This window comes from Coffea arabica, chromosome 5e, assembly GCF_036785885.1.
Source record: "Coffea arabica cultivar ET-39 chromosome 5e, Coffea Arabica ET-39 HiFi, whole genome shotgun sequence".
In the NCBI taxonomy this organism is placed as follows: Eukaryota; Viridiplantae; Streptophyta; class Magnoliopsida; order Gentianales; family Rubiaceae; genus Coffea; species Coffea arabica.
The window spans coordinates 9,067,875-9,083,576 of NC_092318.1; the positions used below are offsets into that span (position 1 = coordinate 9,067,875).

Here is a 15,702-nt window from a genome sequence, read left to right on the forward strand (position 1 = left end):
TCAATTTAAAAATAGGATTCAATATGACAATAGGGCGGATATCCATGACCAATAAGGTCGGGGGAGACCTTTCTCCTACTGCTTTAAATGGGTTGGGAGGACGGGAAAAATACCCCTATCCCGCTCCCTGCTAGTAATTTAATATTATATATTTAGATATGTAGAACGTAAAAATATACAATACAATAAAACTATATGTATGTAATATTAAAATCAATAATATGATTTTTCTTGTAATAAATTAATGCAATATTTCTAGTTAATTTATTGTCATTAACCAATAATTTTGTTACGTTAGTTTATTTTTTCTATTTTGATGTTGTTTATAGATATATAAAAAAAGTATGATAATTGATTGATTTTATATAAAATCAGATATAGAGAAATAAATTCAAAAGATCAAAATAATTTTTAAACTTTATTTCATGTTGAATTTTGGAGCAAAAAATGTAGAACAATTATTAGCAAGTTCATTATTAGTAGGGTGCGAGATAGGGACACCCCGGAGCTAGTAGGGTGCAAGGGGGAGAGATAGTGGGCATAGGGAGGGGGCTAGGGAGTTTTTTGGAGAACGGATCAGTTAAGGGTACTCCTCCCATTTCAAATTTGCTCCGCTGCCATCTTTAAATAGGAATGTAATAAGAAATGTAATAACCGGAAGGTCACTATAACTTTGGAAAGTTATAAATAGCTATAAAACTCTCACAATGTTACTTTGCATCGCACTTTATCCCCTGAACTCATAATATGGTTAGAGTATTTTTGTTCTAAAACATCAAGTACGGGGACAAAATGCCTATTTAATGAGTTCAAATGCATAAAGTGCAACTGCAGATAAAATTGAGGAGAGTTAAGTGCATTTAACCCTAAATAAATATAATTAAATATAAAAACGAGAAAGAAACTACTTTATATTGACTTTAATGATTAGCTTGATTTTTTTTTTTCGAAACGATTAGATGATTTCATTGCATTCATGGTAAAAAATTACAAGTGCGAGCAACGGCTCGATCGGAACTCTACAAACTAGTGTTCAAAGACTCTGAGGAAGCTGTCGCTCCTCATCCACAATAATGCTTAAAGTATCAACACTCAGTGTTTTACTGACTATCATATTTTCTTCCCTATCCAAAACAAAAGAGCACATGCAAAACAATCTCTGTAACTGAGAGATGTCTTCAAGTACTGTTGCCATTTTGCTGTTCGCTGGGCTCTGATATTTTAATTGTCTCCACAGTTCCTTGTTACAAAATCTCAGCTTAAGATTGCTCCACTTGCGTTGTACAGCTTTACACAACACCAGCTTCAGTGCCAAAGCTTCATCTAGGATTTTGTTTCCAGAACTAATGTCTTTCAGTGCCCACCCTATCATCGTGTTACTTGCAAAAAGCTGAACTGTGACTCCAATTCCCACAAACAACTGCCCTTGCTTCGTGGATGTAGTCACCTCCATTAGCACTTCTCCTTCATTTCCATAATTCTGATTCTGAGCATCTTGCCTAGGGACTGTTTCATCTGTGCTCTCTCCTTTCTCTTTGTACTCTATTTGCTGCTGCTCTAACCATTCCGAATGAGCTTTCCTTATAGATTTGAAAGGGGGATCAAAGGTAGCGTTCTCGAATTCTCTTTTGTTTCTTTCTTTCCACACCTGCCACAGGATGTTTGCAGTTAATCCAATGTGTTCCATCCCTTCTGTCCTGTGCCTTGCTTCAGAGATTCTTAGCCACCACCTTTTGAAATCTCCCTGTTGCTCCTTTGCTCCATCCCACTGAATGGGAGATGCCTTCCATATGTTTTCCGTGTGGGGGCAATTCAGCAGAAGATGTTCGACTGTTTCCTGTGCTGATCCACACATCTTACATATCGGATCACCCACCCCCGTTCGTCTATTTACTGTTGCTTTCACAGGCAGGGCACCTTGAATGCATTTCCAGATGAAAATTTTGATTTTATGTTTGATGTTTAAACTCCATAGTGTATTCCACATCTGAGCTAACTCCGAATCACTTGCTGTATAGCTAGAGCTAGCTCCTTCCTGCCTGCGCCTGCCTCTCTTTCTGTGTTGCTTCATCAGAAATTTATAACCAGAATTGACAGTGTACATCCCTCCCACCTTTGGTTGCCAATAAAAGCTATCTTCCCTACCAGCTAGACTCAGAGGAATAGCTAAAATTTTTTGTGCATCATTGCTATTGAAGAATCTGAATATGATGTTTCTGTTCCACCTATGCTGACTAATAAGCTCCTCCACTTTTTCCAGCTCACAATGATTCCCTCGTCTAGTAGTTGGCTTCCCTGTATCAGTGTCTGGGATCCACTTGTGGCTCCATATATTTGTACTCCTTCCATTTCCTATCCTTCTTATTATTCCAGCATTGATTAAACTTCTTGCCCCCATGAGTCCCTGCCAATTCCAGGATGCATTTCTGGGGAGGCTACACAGTAGTATCGATTCCTGAGGAGAATATCTGGATTTCAACACCTTACTAACCAACAGATTTGGTTTAGTAAGTATCCTCCAAACTTGCTTTCCTAACAGTGCTTGATTGAAAGCTTCAATATCCTTAAAGCCTAGACCTCCTGCACTTTTTGCCATTGCCATTTTTTTCCAAGACAGCCAGTGCATTTTGTTCTTACCATTAGCTTCACCCCACCAGAAGTTGGCCATCAATGAACATATATCTTTACACAATCTTCTGGACAGCTTAAAACAAGACATCACGTATGTGGGCATTACCATAACAACTGCTTTCAGCAACACTTCCTTACCTGCTGGACTCAATAGTTTGTTTTTCCAATTCTGACATCTTTTCCTTATATTATCTCTCACAAAACCAAAGATCTGCTCTTTAGATCTTGATACTACCATAGGGAGTCCCAGGTATTTGCCTTGCTTAGCCTCTGCCATTCCTCCTAATGCCAGGCATATCTCCTTCTTCTGCTCATCGTCCACATTTTTACTAAAAAACACTGCTGATTTGTCCAGGTTGACTAACTGTCCCGAGGCATTTTCATATGTTTTCAGCACCTTCATAATTTCCACAGCCTCATTCTTATTAGCCTTACAAAATATGATAGAGTCATCCGCAAAGAACAGATGTGTTAGCACTGGACCAAGTCTGCTGATTTTGAGTCCCTGGATCCTTTTGCTTTCCTCAGCCCTTCTTAGCAAATTGGAGAAGCCCTCTGAACATATTAGAAACAGATATGGAGACAAAGGGTCTCCCTGCCTTATCCCTCTTTCTGGTGTCACAAAACCTTTAACCTCACCATTACAGTTGAAAGAGTAACTCACTGTCTTCAAACAGTTATGAATCCAGTTAATCCATTTAGAGCAGAAACCCATCTTTTCCATCATTTTCAACAAGCATTGCCACTCCACCCTATCATAAGCCTTTGCCATGTCCAATTTGATAGCCATGTATCCCTCTTTCCCTTGTCTTTTATTTTTAAGAAAATGCATGTACTCATGAGCAATGATCACATTATCTAGAATCTGTCTTTCTGGGATGAAAGCAGATTGAGTTTTGCTAATGCACAGGTCCAGGACAGATTTCAGTCTATTTGCCAAAATTTTTGATATGATTTTATATAGCACACTACATAGACTGATAGGCCTGAAATTTTTCAGATTGGTTGGGTGCAGAATTTTGGGAATAAGGGATATAACAGTGTGGTTGACTGATTTGAGCATGTGGCCTGAGTGGAAAAAAAGCTTTAATAGCTATAATGATGTCACTTTTAATAGTATTCCAGAATTTCTGAAAAAACAAAGGAGTCATTCCATCTTGTCCAGGGGCTTTTTCTGGATTCATAGAGAACAAAGCATCATGAATTTCTTCCTCCATAACTTCCTTGGTTAACTTATCATTCATCTCCTGAGTAATATAGTGTGGAATTCCCTCTAAGATTTCTGTCATTTCATCCTTCCCACCACTCGTAAACAGGTCCTTAAAGTACTCAGAAAGTTCAGTCACTACCTCCTCTTCATTCGCAGTCCAAGATCCATCATCTCTTTGTAACCTGTTCAATCTATTACTCACACACCTCCCCTTGACAAAAGAGTGAAAATATCTAGTATTTTTATCCCCTGCTCTCAGCCAGCTGATTCTGGACTTCTGGCTCCAGAAAGCTTCTTCCTCCTTGTAAGCATTAGCCAGCTGTCTTTTGAGATCCTGGCATTTCTCTTTTTTGTTAGCTAAACCAGCATTCCTAGTCTTCTCAAGATCCTGCTTAAGGCCGTCAATCTTACTCCTAGAGTTAGTCTGGGCATTATTTCTCCACTTCAAGAGTTCAATTTTGCAATTCCTAATCTTTCTCGTCACTTTGAACAATTTTGAGCCCTGTTCATCCCTACCCCAGGCTTGCTCCACTACTTGCTGGATCCCCTCTTTTTGGAGCCATCTCTTGTCAAAGTAAAACCTCTTTTTTTTCCTTTCTATCCCTGGATTGGTGCCTAACAAAAGCAACGAGTGGTCAGACGCTAGAGTCTCAATGTGGTGACACTTAGCACTCTCAAAATCTTGAAACCAATCCATACTACCCAAAACTCTATCTAGCCTTTGACGAATCTCCCCTTCATTGTCCCAGTGATTGCTCCATGTCCAAGGGTGGCCTTCAAAACCAATATCAACTAGTCTGTTCAGCTCAATGAAATGTCTAAAGTCCCTAAAACTTCTCTCCTCCCTAAACACACCCTCTCACTTTTCTTCATTGGACAAAATGTCATTAAAATCCCCAGAGATCAGGTATTTAGATCCCCACAACCTATTTCTATCCGTAAGCACTCTCCATTGTTCCTTCCTGATCCATTTATCACAACTAGCATACACTCCAATGAACCACCATGCCGCCTGAGATTCATTACCTTCAATCTTAGCTTCTATAGTAAAAGCAGTAGTGACCACCTCTACAATTTGTGTATCCTTAGTCCAAAGTAAGGCCATCCCCCCTGTTCTATTCATAGCTTCCACGGTCACATTGTTGTCTAGCCTTAACCTTCTAGCTATTCTATCTATGACCGTCTTCCTGTTCTTAGTTTCACTTAGAAAATAAATGTTTGGAGAGGATAGGTGATTAACCTCCCTCAGCTGGGGAACTGTCAAGGGACTCCCCACCCCTTGGCAGTTCCACACCACTACTCTCATTTACACCTGGAGGTCCCATTAAGGAAGGACCTCTCCTCCTTTTCCTTATCCCCCTCAAAATACAGCTCCTCCAACTGTTTGGTTTTTTTCCACTGACACATATCCTGATATGCTTCCTCCATCACTTCATCTCTAAGCAGGATCTTCCTTTTCCCCACGTTCACCTGAGGATTTGCATTACCCTGAATCATCTGCAAAGGTCTTCTGGTTCTAACTGGAGTCTTTAACTTTCTAAAAGTTCTCCTGGTCTGTCTGTCCAGTAACCCCACCATCTTATTTTCGCCTTGGGTTTCCTGGTGACACACTACGAGCTCTGACTCTTTCTCTAAGACTCTTGACTCCTGGATTTGGTTGTGCACTACTTCAACTACATCCTCCTCCATCTCTTCCTCTACATGAGAAAGCTGGAGGTCTTCCCCTTCTTGATTAATCTGAGGCAGCTCTAAGTCCTCCTTGTCACCTATCACCTGACCCTCTACTCTATTATGAGAGACTACCTTAAGAGCCTCCTGTTGAGTAGAAGGCCCCACAACCCCCTCCATACTATGATCCTCCCCTACTCTTTCACCTTCCTGGTTACTACACCCACCACTGCCAGTGGCCTTGAGGACCTCCAGCAGACTCTGATTGCTATGCCTTTTAATTTTCTCCTGTTCGACCAACTCCCCATTCCTAAAGGACCAGTAACGTCTATCACTATGTTCAGAGACTCTAGCATTTTTTTTCTAAGGGGAGGACCCTGACATTTCCGGCTCTCATCCAGGGACCATACTGATTCTCATCAGTATTCCCTCCTAGCAATCTCCTATCTTTGCAAGACCTTTCACTATGTCCCACAATTCCGCAATTATAACAGAAATCAGGACACCTTTCGTATTTGAAGGCTATCCATTTGCCAGTTCCTACTATTCTGACCACAGTACCTCTAAGAAGAGGTTTAGATAGATCAGCCATGACTAAGACCTTCAGATGCCTACCCTCTTTGCCATCCACCTGAGGGATTACGACATCTCTAACTTCCTTAAACACTCCCCCTATCTTTCTTCCAATCTCCTTAGACAACCAATGAACTGGCAGATTCCAGAGCTGCACCCAAAGAGGTGCCGTCACGAAAGCTTTATAGTCATCTTCAATGCCTTCCACCCATCTTTTAAGAACAAGCATCTGGTTATCTATAACCCAAGGCCCTCCCTCCACTATTCTATCTTTATCTTCTGAGTTTTGTAAGTTAAACTGAAACACATTTGGTCCCAATTCCACCACTGACAAATTCCTGGGATACCCCCAGGCCACAGCCACAAAGTTTTTAATACCAGTGAAATTAATGACTTTTTCTCCTAAAACTCTCCCAATGATACTGTTTTCACAAGCTCTCACGCCAGTTTGAAAGTCTTCCCCCTCTAGCGTGAGTCCTACCAGCTCATTCCCTTCAAGGGAAAACTTCTGTAATATATCAGACAGCTCCCCCTCCATGGAAAGGCTCAGCAAATCTAAGATGGAAAAAAACACTCTACCCACAGGAGATAAAGACCAGGACCAAGCCGTAGAGAAGGAAAAGAGCACAGAAAAAACAAACGGAAATGCTAAGAAAGAGGATCGGGACAGAAAAAAGAGCCTGCTGAAATAACGGATCACAACAGGTAAAATATCATTGCTCACTTATACGCTTAAGAAGACAGGGAAAACAGAGCACTGACTCTCCTTGTCCAGACGATAGCTTATCATAGTTGAAGATTGCAACGCTTGAACTCCCTTCCTTCATGCACTGACTAGCTTCAAAGAGATGTAGCCACCCTTATCTTTGAATCTAACAATCTCTCGTTCAATTACTCCGGGAGTGCGGGAGTGCGGGAGAAAGCAAGTTTTGAAAGAGTTTGAAAAAAACTAACTTCCCACCAAAAAGGTGGGTGAGCTCTTATCCCAAGAGAGAGCACAGCTACTTTAGAGTGAGAAAGCCTCTACGTTAGAGAGAGGATCCGATTAGCTTGATTACTGATAATAAAATTTCACAATTCAACACTGCTAAGCAATTTATTGATAGTAAATTTAAATTTATCAAGTAAAAATCCTGGAAACATGGTAGTTTTGATTTTTGTTCGATTCACTAGTGAAAGGCATGACATCTGCTTTTCATGTAAACAGATAAGATACACGTGGCATGCGCAAGCAAACTATTTAGAAAATAGAAAGACGAAGGTTGGATTTCAATCTTCAATCAACTGGCTAGAGTTAGCAGAGAAAACGAAAGAAATGAAAACAGCAGAGCTGGTTTTCGTTCCTATTCCAGGGATTGGCCACTTAGTATCATGTGTTGAACTAGCAAAGCTTTTCATTGAATGCGATGAACGATTATCGATCACCGTCCTGATTATGAAGCTGCCCTATGATACAAAAGTCAGTAGCTACACAAATTCGTTGGTAGAAACTCCGAATTTGCACATAAGGTACCTTGAGCTCATCAAAGAAGAGCCTTCATCTCAATTGTCATCTTTTCTTTCGATTCTGTATCGATTTATCGACAACCATAAAAGTTGTGTGAGGGAGGTTCTTGCTGAAATATCCAATTCTGTTTCGTCGCATCTTGGTGGGATCGTCATAGACATGTTTTGCACCTCTTTGATTGATGTAGCCAATGAATTTGGGGTTCCTTCCTATATATTTTGCCCAGGCGGCGCTGGAACGCTTGGCGTTTTATTCCAGTTGCAAAGTCTGAGAGATGATCTCAATGAAGATGTGAGCCATTACGAGAATTCAGACGATGAATTAGCTTTGCCTACTTACATCAATCCTGTTCCAGCTAAACTTTTGTCACCTGCATTTTTTGACAAGGATGGAGGTGGCGACATGCTCCTGTATCAGGTCAGAAGATTCAAGGAGACCAAGGGAATCATAGTTAACACTTTCCTTGAGCTAGAATCACATTCGATTCAGGCCTTGAGTAATGATAAAACCATCCCACCAGTATATACAGTAGGGCCTGTATTGAATCTGAAGGGAAGCAATAGTCAAAATCAAGAAACTGAGATGATTATGAAATGGCTAGATCTTCAGCCAGAATGTTCTGTTGTGTTCCTTTGCTTTGGTAGTGGAGGTAGTTTTGATGGTGACCAAGTGGAGGAAATTGCCCATGCACTCGAGCGCAGTGGATATCGATTCCTCTGGTCATTGAGAAGGCCTTCACCTAAAGAAAAATTTGAGTTTCCAAGTGAGTATGAGAACCTGGATGAAGTCTTGCCAGAAGGGTTCTTGCAGAGAACTGCAGCCGTTGGAAAAGTTATTGGATGGGCACCACAGGCGGCAGTTCTATCCCATCCTGCTGCGGGGGGCTTTGTTTCTCACTGTGGCTGGAACTCAATATTGGAAAGCGTTTGGTGCGGTGTGCCAGTGGCAACTTGGCCGCTTTATGCAGAGCAGCAGACGAATGCGTTCTTAATGGTGAAGGACTTGGCAACGGCAGTGGAGATCAAAATAGATTTCAGAAAAGATCTGCTACTGGGTGTGAGTAGTGAGACTTTGACTGCAAATGTGATTGAAAGAGGGATTAAACATCTGATGGATCCTGAGAATGAAATCAGAGAGAAGGTGAAGGAAATGAAGGAGAAGAGCAGGTTGGCTCCTAATGAAGGAGGATCATCCTATTCTTCCATGAAGTGCTTTCTTGAAGATGTAATAGATAGTATTCCATAATTGTTTGTCAGATCTGAATTGTTATAATGTATTGCATTATTGCTTCGTTTTCTTAAATACATAGCTGAAGATCAACCATTACTATATCCATTAACTCTGCTATAACTAATTTTACTTTGAAAGTCGATGCTTTTTTCTGTTTTTGCTTGTTAGGCTTTCTGCTGTTTTCCCTTTCGCACTCTGATTTGCTATTCTAATATTCTCCATGGTACTTTGTAGGTCAAATACAATCCGTGATTGTGAAATGGACTTACAATGTAGACTTACAATTCAGTTAATAGTAACAGTGAATAGCTAAACTTATTAATTAAACTTCGGAGTTGGTAAAAGTTTAGGGAGTATTATAGTGCTAAACCAAAAATGACAACTTGATTGTGGCATTGAGAGCAGAGTATGTCTTTCACAGCATTTAGTCACACGTAGTTGTGGTGCGTGCCATTCTAGTTGCAATAATTGGTGCATTCAATTAAAGCATAGTTTACTCTTATAATGCTTGAGAAGGTGGCACGGTTTTTCTTCGAGTGTACTGTATCATTGCAGGCTCTTACCTGATTAGTTTTCTTTTTCCTTGCGTCTTTTTTTTTTTTTTTTTTTTTGCATTTTGTGAATTTTGAACTCAATGAACACGGAAAGTCCTCAAAATTGACTAAAATACGGCAAATTCTCATATGCAACTTTGTAGGCAACAGGTTCAAAACTTCATTGGAATTAAATTGATTTACGACCATATAATAGGGAAGAAGTGTGATCCAAATTAGGAAAATATAGATGAAGAAAACAAAGTAGTTAGAAATGAAGTGACAGGCATTAGAGAAGCGACAATTAACTTATTTGATTTTTTTTTATTGCCAAATTCCATACACAGGGGAGCGATGCCAACCTTTAATTTTTATTAATCATAAAATAAAAATATAAAGTGTTTAAGAAGGGCCTGAAAAGACCTAGGAACATTTATGAAAACAAAAATTAGGAGTATTCCTCCCGTACAAGTTACAATTTATTTCTACACATGCAAAAATTCCCTACCATCTAAAATCAAGCGAGCCTTAACCACTGAAGGAAGTTGTTGAATGGAAGTAAAAAGCGAATCAGAATGAAGATGAAGCGTGGCAAGCCTAGCCGCCATGGAATTTAACATGACTAACTGACGCAGAAAGTGACTGCCAAAGCTCTCTAATTTGACGAAGAAAATTGCACAATGGCCATTTAGACATTGCCCCGAAACAATCAAACAAACAACAAAGAAGAATCAACCTTAACTTGTAAATTCTGGTCATTTCTTTCACCACACAATTGAAGACCAAATAATAATGCATGAATCTCTGCCTCCAACACCTCAGCTTCCCCCAACTCTTTATAGAAAGCAAAAACCAAGTTACCTCTGTGATCACACACCAAACCACCACCTGACACCCTACCATTTACTACACTCGCATCTGTATTTAATTTGCAAAAATTCACCGGGGGTCTCTTCCAGCAAACCGAAATTAATCTAACAATTGTAGAAGAATGAAAAATAAATTGAGCAAAGGAAGAGTCCATGTCCCCACGGGTTGAAATTTCCAATTTTGTGATGAATTTTAAAAAATTCTAAAACAAGGGTGATTTTGGTGGGATATTCCGTAGGGGGGTCCTCGCTTTCCGCGAGTGCGAGGTTAGTAGAGCTCACATTAGCGGAATGCGAGCTCAGCTCTATTGAGCTCGCATTCGCGGAATGCGAGCTCTACTTATTGAGCACAACTCTATTGAACTCACATTCCGCGAATGCGAGCTTAAGTATTATTTAAATTTTTTTGCTTTTTTTTTGGGAGCTAGAGAATTTTTTCCAGAAAATAGTAAGAGCTAAATGCAAGCTCCTAAATGTTTTTTTTTTAAATTCTTCAAATAGCTCGCATTTGATAAATTTGACCTCCAAAAATGGTATTTAATTTTTTTGTTAGATTTCGCATTTATAAGTATGACTTTCAGAAAATTAAATTCAAACTTGCTAGAAAAAAAATTTAAAATGAAATTTACGAGCTCCCAAAAAAATGTAAAATTAACTGTAAATGTTGTTTGTTTTGTAGAATTTGCCTTTACTAAAATGCTATCGGTAGTAAAATCTTATTTTAAAAGCTCTACTAAAATCTTATATTTCGGAGAAATGTTAGAGAAATGTTATTTAAAAATCTGTAATTAGCAGAGGAATAAATTTTTTTTATTTTAAAACTTTAACGTGCCTAAAGTCATCAAATATGTGCTCTAAAAAAAATCATATTTCTTTTATATTAAAAAAAATTGGTAATTGTACGGTTATTATAATACATCTAAACGGTGGAAAAAGTACACATGCATAGTTCTTTCTATCTATTTCATATATCAATGTAAAAATAGAATGAAATTGTTAACATGTAACGTGTTGACTATATTTTATGAAAAAAATACTAACTTTTTTTCCTTTTTTATGAAATAAATTTTTTATATCAAATTCTAATTTTCTTTATCAAATTCTAATTTTCCTTTATTATTAATGAATCGTATTTATTTGTTGACACCGATGAATATTAGTTATAAGAATGTAATAGTTAATAGTCATTAATATCTGTTACAATTTCAACTGTAATTTTAGAAATTTCATAACGCAATGTTATTTTAAAAAATTATATAAGTTATTTTTATGAAGTGCATGTTATTTATTTGGTAGTTGAAAAGGAAAAGAAAAAGAAATTTCACGGAATGCGAGCTCACTATAGTGACCTCGCATTCCCGCAATGCGAACACCCCATTTGTAGAAAAACCTGCAAAAACCGCCCCAATTGTAAAATGACTTTTTTTTTTCATCATAAACTAAGAATTCACCCCAAGGAAAACACAAAAAGTTTGGAATGAAGTGGCTTGCATCAGAGAAGTAACAATTGACTTATTTGATAACAAGTACGTTTGGCACAATTGTAATTAGATTGGGTAAATGATCCAACTACTCTTGTTCTAAAACATGAAGTAGGGGGACAAAATACCTATTTAATGAGTTGAAATGCATAAAGTTGATAAAATTGAGGAGAATTAAGTGCATTTAACTTTAAATAAAGATAATTAAATGTCAAAACGAGAAAGAAACTACTTTATATTGAGTTTAATGATTAGCTTGATTAATGATAATAAAATTTCACAATTCAACAGTAAAAAGCAATTTATTGATAGTACATTTACATTTATCAAGTAAAAATCCTGGAAACATGGTAGTTTTGATTTCTACTCGATTCACTAGTGTGAAAGGCACATCTGCTTTTAATGTAAACAGATAAGATACACGTGGCGTGCGCTGCAAGCTAGGTAGAAACCAGAGAGATAAAGGTTGGATTTCCATCTTCAATCAACTGGCTAAAGTTAGCAGAGAAAACGACAGAAATGAAAAAAGCAGAGCTGGTTTTCGTTACTGTACCAGGGATTGGCCACTTAGTATCATGTGTTGAACTAGCAAAGCTTCTCGTTGAATGTGATGAACGATTATCGATCACCGTCCTGGTTATGAAGCTGCCCTTTGATCCAAAAGTCAGTAGCTACACAAATTCGTTGGTAGAAACTCCGAATTTGCACATAAGGTACCTTGAGCTCATGAAAGAAGAGCCTTCTTCTCAATTGTCATCTTTTCTTTCGATTCTGTTTCGATTTATCGACAACCATAAAAGTTGTGTGAGGGAGGTTCTTGCTGAAATATCCAATTGTGTTTCGTCGCATCTTGGTGGGATCGTCATAGACATGTTTTGCACCTCTTTGATTGATGTAGCCAATGAATTTGGAGTTCCTTCCTATATATTTTGCCCAGGCGGTGCTACAACGCTTGGCGTTTTATTCCAGTTGCAAAGTCTGAGAGATGATCTCAATGAAGATGTGAGCCATTACGAGAATTCAGACGTTGAATTAGCTTTGCCTACTTACATCAATCCTGTTCCAGCTAAACTTTTGTCATCTGCATTGTTTGAGAAGGATGGAAGTGTCGACATGTTCCTCGATCAGGCAAAGAGATACAGGAAGACCAAGGGAATCATAATTAACACTTTCCTTGAGTTTGAATCCCATGCGATTCACGCCTTGAGCAATGATAAAACCATCCCACCAGTATATGCAGTAGGGCCTGTATTGAATCTGAAGGGAAGCAATAGTCAAAATCAAGAAACTGAGATGATTATGAAATGGCTAGATCTTCAGCCAGAATGTTCTGTTGTGTTCCTTTGCTTTGGTAGTGGAGGTAGTTTTGATGGTGACCAAGTGGAGGAAATTGCCCATGCACTCGAGCGCAGTGGATATCGATTCCTCTGGTCATTGAGAAGGCCTTCACCTAAAGAAAAATTTGAGTTTCCAAGTGAGTATGAGAACCTGGATGAAGTCTTGCCAGAAGGGTTCTTGCAGAGAACTGCAGCCGTTGGAAAAGTTATTGGATGGGCACCACAGGCGGCAGTTCTATCCCATCCTGCTGCGGGGGGCTTTGTTTCTCACTGTGGCTGGAACTCAATATTGGAAAGCGTTTGGTGCGGTGTGCCAGTGGCAACTTGGCCGCTTTATGCAGAGCAGCAGACGAATGCGTTCTTAATGGTGAAGGACTTGGCAACGGCAGTGGAGATCAAAATAGATTTCAGAAAAGATCTGCTACTGGGTGTGAGTAGTGAGACTTTGACTGCAAATGTGATTGAAAGAGGGATTAAACATCTGATGGATCCTGAGAATGAAATCAGAGAGAAGGTGAAGGAAATGAAGGAGAAGAGCAGGTTGGCTCCTAATGAAGGAGGATCATCCTATTCTTCCATGAAGTGCTTTCTTGAAGATGTAATAGATAGTATTCCATAATTGTTTGTCAGATCTGAATTGTTATAATGTATTGCATTATTGCTTCGTTTTCTTAAATACATAGCTGAAGATCAACCATTACTATATCCATTAACTCTGCTATAACTAATTTTACTTTGAAAGTCGATGCTTTTTTCTGTTTTTGCTTGTTAGGCTTTCTGCTGTTTTCCCTTTCGCACTCTGATTTGCTATTCTAATATTCTCCATGGTACTTTGTAGGTCAAATACAATCCGTGATTGTGAAATGGACTTACAATGTAGACTTACAATTCAGTTAATAGTAACAGTGAATAGCTAAACTTATTAATTAAACTTCGGAGTTGGTAAAAGTTTAGGGAGTATTATAGTGCTAAACCAAAAATGACAACTTGATTGTGGCATTGAGAGCAGAGTATGTCTTTCACAGCATTTAGTCACACGTAGTTGTGGTGCGTGCCATTCTAGTTGCAATAATTGGTGCATTCAATTAAAGCATAGTTTACTCTTATAATGCTTGAGAAGGTGGCACGGTTTTTCTTCGAGTGTACTGTATCATTGCAGGCTCTTACCTGATTAGTTTTCTTTTTCCTTGCGTCTTTTTTTTTTTTTTTTTTTTTGCATTTTGTGAATTTTGAACTCAATGAACACGGAAAGTCCTCAAAATTGACTAAAATACGGCAAATTCTCATATGCAACTTTGTAGGCAACAGGTTCAAAACTTCATTGGAATTAAATTGATTTACGACCATATAATAGGGAAGAAGTGTGATCCAAATTAGGAAAATATAGATGAAGAAAACAAAGTAGTTAGAAATGAAGTGACAGGCATTAGAGAAGCGACAATTAACTTATTTGATTTTTTTTTATTGCCAAATTCCATACACAGGGGAGCGATGCCAACCTTTAATTTTTATTAATCATAAAATAAAAATATAAAGTGTTTAAGAAGGGCCTGAAAAGACCTAGGAACATTTATGAAAACAAAAATTAGGAGTATTCCTCCCGTACAAGTTACAATTTATTTCTACACATGCAAAAATTCCCTACCATCTAAAATCAAGCGAGCCTTAACCACTGAAGGAAGTTGTTGAATGGAAGTAAAAAGCGAATCAGAATGAAGATGAAGCGTGGCAAGCCTAGCCGCCATGGAATTTAACATGACTAACTGACGCAGAAAGTGACTGCCAAAGCTCTCTAATTTGACGAAGAAAATTGCACAATGGCCATTTAGACATTGCCCCGAAACAATCAAACAAACAACAAAGAAGAATCAACCTTAACTTGTAAATTCTGGTCATTTCTTTCACCACACAATTGAAGACCAAATAATAATGCATGAATCTCTGCCTCCAACACCTCAGCTTCCCCCAACTCTTTATAGAAAGCAAAAACCAAGTTACCTCTGTGATCACACACCAAACCACCACCTGACACCCTACCATTTACTACACTCGCATCTGTATTTAATTTGCAAAAATTCACCGGGGGTCTCTTCCAGCAAACCGAAATTAATCTAACAATTGTAGAAGAATGAAAAATAAATTGAGCAAAGGAAGAGTCCATGTCCCCACGGGTTGAAATTTCCAATTTTGTGATGAATTTTAAAAAATTCTAAAACAAGGGTGATTTTGGTGGGATATTCCGTAGGGGGGTCCTCGCTTTCCGCGAGTGCGAGGTTAGTAGAGCTCACATTAGCGGAATGCGAGCTCAGCTCTATTGAGCTCGCATTCGCGGAATGCGAGCTCTACTTATTGAGCACAACTCTATTGAACTCACATTCCGCGAATGCGAGCTTAAGTATTATTTAAATTTTTTTGCTTTTTTTTTGGGAGCTAGAGAATTTTTTCCAGAAAATAGTAAGAGCTAAATGCAAGCTCCTAAATGTTTTTTTTTTAAATTCTTCAAATAGCTCGCATTTGATAAATTTGACCTCCAAAAATGGTATTTAATTTTTTTGTTAGATTTCGCATTTATAAGTATGACTTTCAGAAAATTAAATTCAAACTTGCTAGAAAAAAAATTTAAAATGAAATTTACGAGCTCCCAAAAAAAATGTAAAATTAAC

General features: G+C 38.4%; 4 protein-coding genes across 4 annotated transcripts; 2 read left to right on the forward strand and 2 right to left on the reverse strand.

Annotated features, from left to right (window-relative positions):
• Positions 1-1,033: 1,033 nt before the first annotated feature.
• Positions 1,034-3,421, reverse strand: LOC140006876 (uncharacterized). Its single transcript, XM_072049547.1, has one exon. It carries the CDS (start codon positions 3,419-3,421, stop codon positions 1,034-1,036), a length of 2,388 nt encoding a protein of 795 aa, XP_071905648.1.
• A 178-nt stretch (positions 3,422-3,599) lies between these two features.
• LOC113743936 (uncharacterized) lies at positions 3,600-5,147 on the reverse strand. The gene is made up of 2 exons (XM_027271993.2): positions 4,705-5,147; positions 3,600-4,638 (listed from the first exon to the last, which is right to left on the reverse strand). The coding sequence occupies exons 1-2, from the start codon at positions 5,145-5,147 to the stop codon at positions 3,600-3,602; spliced, it is 1,482 nt and encodes a 493-aa protein (XP_027127794.2).
• A 2,249-nt stretch (positions 5,148-7,396) lies between these two features.
• Positions 7,397-8,834, forward strand: LOC113743935 (anthocyanidin 3-O-glucosyltransferase 2-like). Its single transcript, XM_027271992.2, has one exon. The coding sequence runs from the start codon at positions 7,398-7,400 to the stop codon at positions 8,832-8,834; it is 1,437 nt and encodes a 478-aa protein (XP_027127793.2). The 5' UTR covers position 7,397.
• Positions 8,835-12,211: 3,377 nt separating this feature from the next.
• On the forward strand, positions 12,212-13,658 carry LOC140006877 (anthocyanidin 3-O-glucosyltransferase 2-like). Its single transcript, XM_072049548.1, has one exon. The coding sequence runs from the start codon at positions 12,222-12,224 to the stop codon at positions 13,656-13,658; it is 1,437 nt and encodes a 478-aa protein (XP_071905649.1). The 5' UTR covers positions 12,212-12,221.
• Positions 13,659-15,702: the final 2,044 nt, after the last annotated feature.

Excerpts from the sequence above, each read along its gene's own strand:
- LOC140006876 (XM_072049547.1), bottom strand. The coding sequence starts at position 3,421 with ATGGCTATCAAATTGGACATGGCAAAGGCTTATGATAGGGTGGAGTGG.
- LOC113743936 (XM_027271993.2), bottom strand. The coding sequence starts at position 5,147 with ATGAGAGTAGTGGTGTGGAACTGCCAAGGGGTGGGGAGTCCCTTGACA. Across the intron at positions 4,639-4,704 it reads ATTTTGTCCAATGAAGAAAA|ACTAGTTGATATTGGTTTTG; the intron begins GTGAGAGGGTGT and ends TGAGCTGAACAG.
- LOC113743935 (XM_027271992.2), top strand. The coding sequence starts at position 7,398 with ATGAAAACAGCAGAGCTGGTTTTCGTTCCTATTCCAGGGATTGGCCAC.
- LOC140006877 (XM_072049548.1), top strand. The coding sequence starts at position 12,222 with ATGAAAAAAGCAGAGCTGGTTTTCGTTACTGTACCAGGGATTGGCCAC.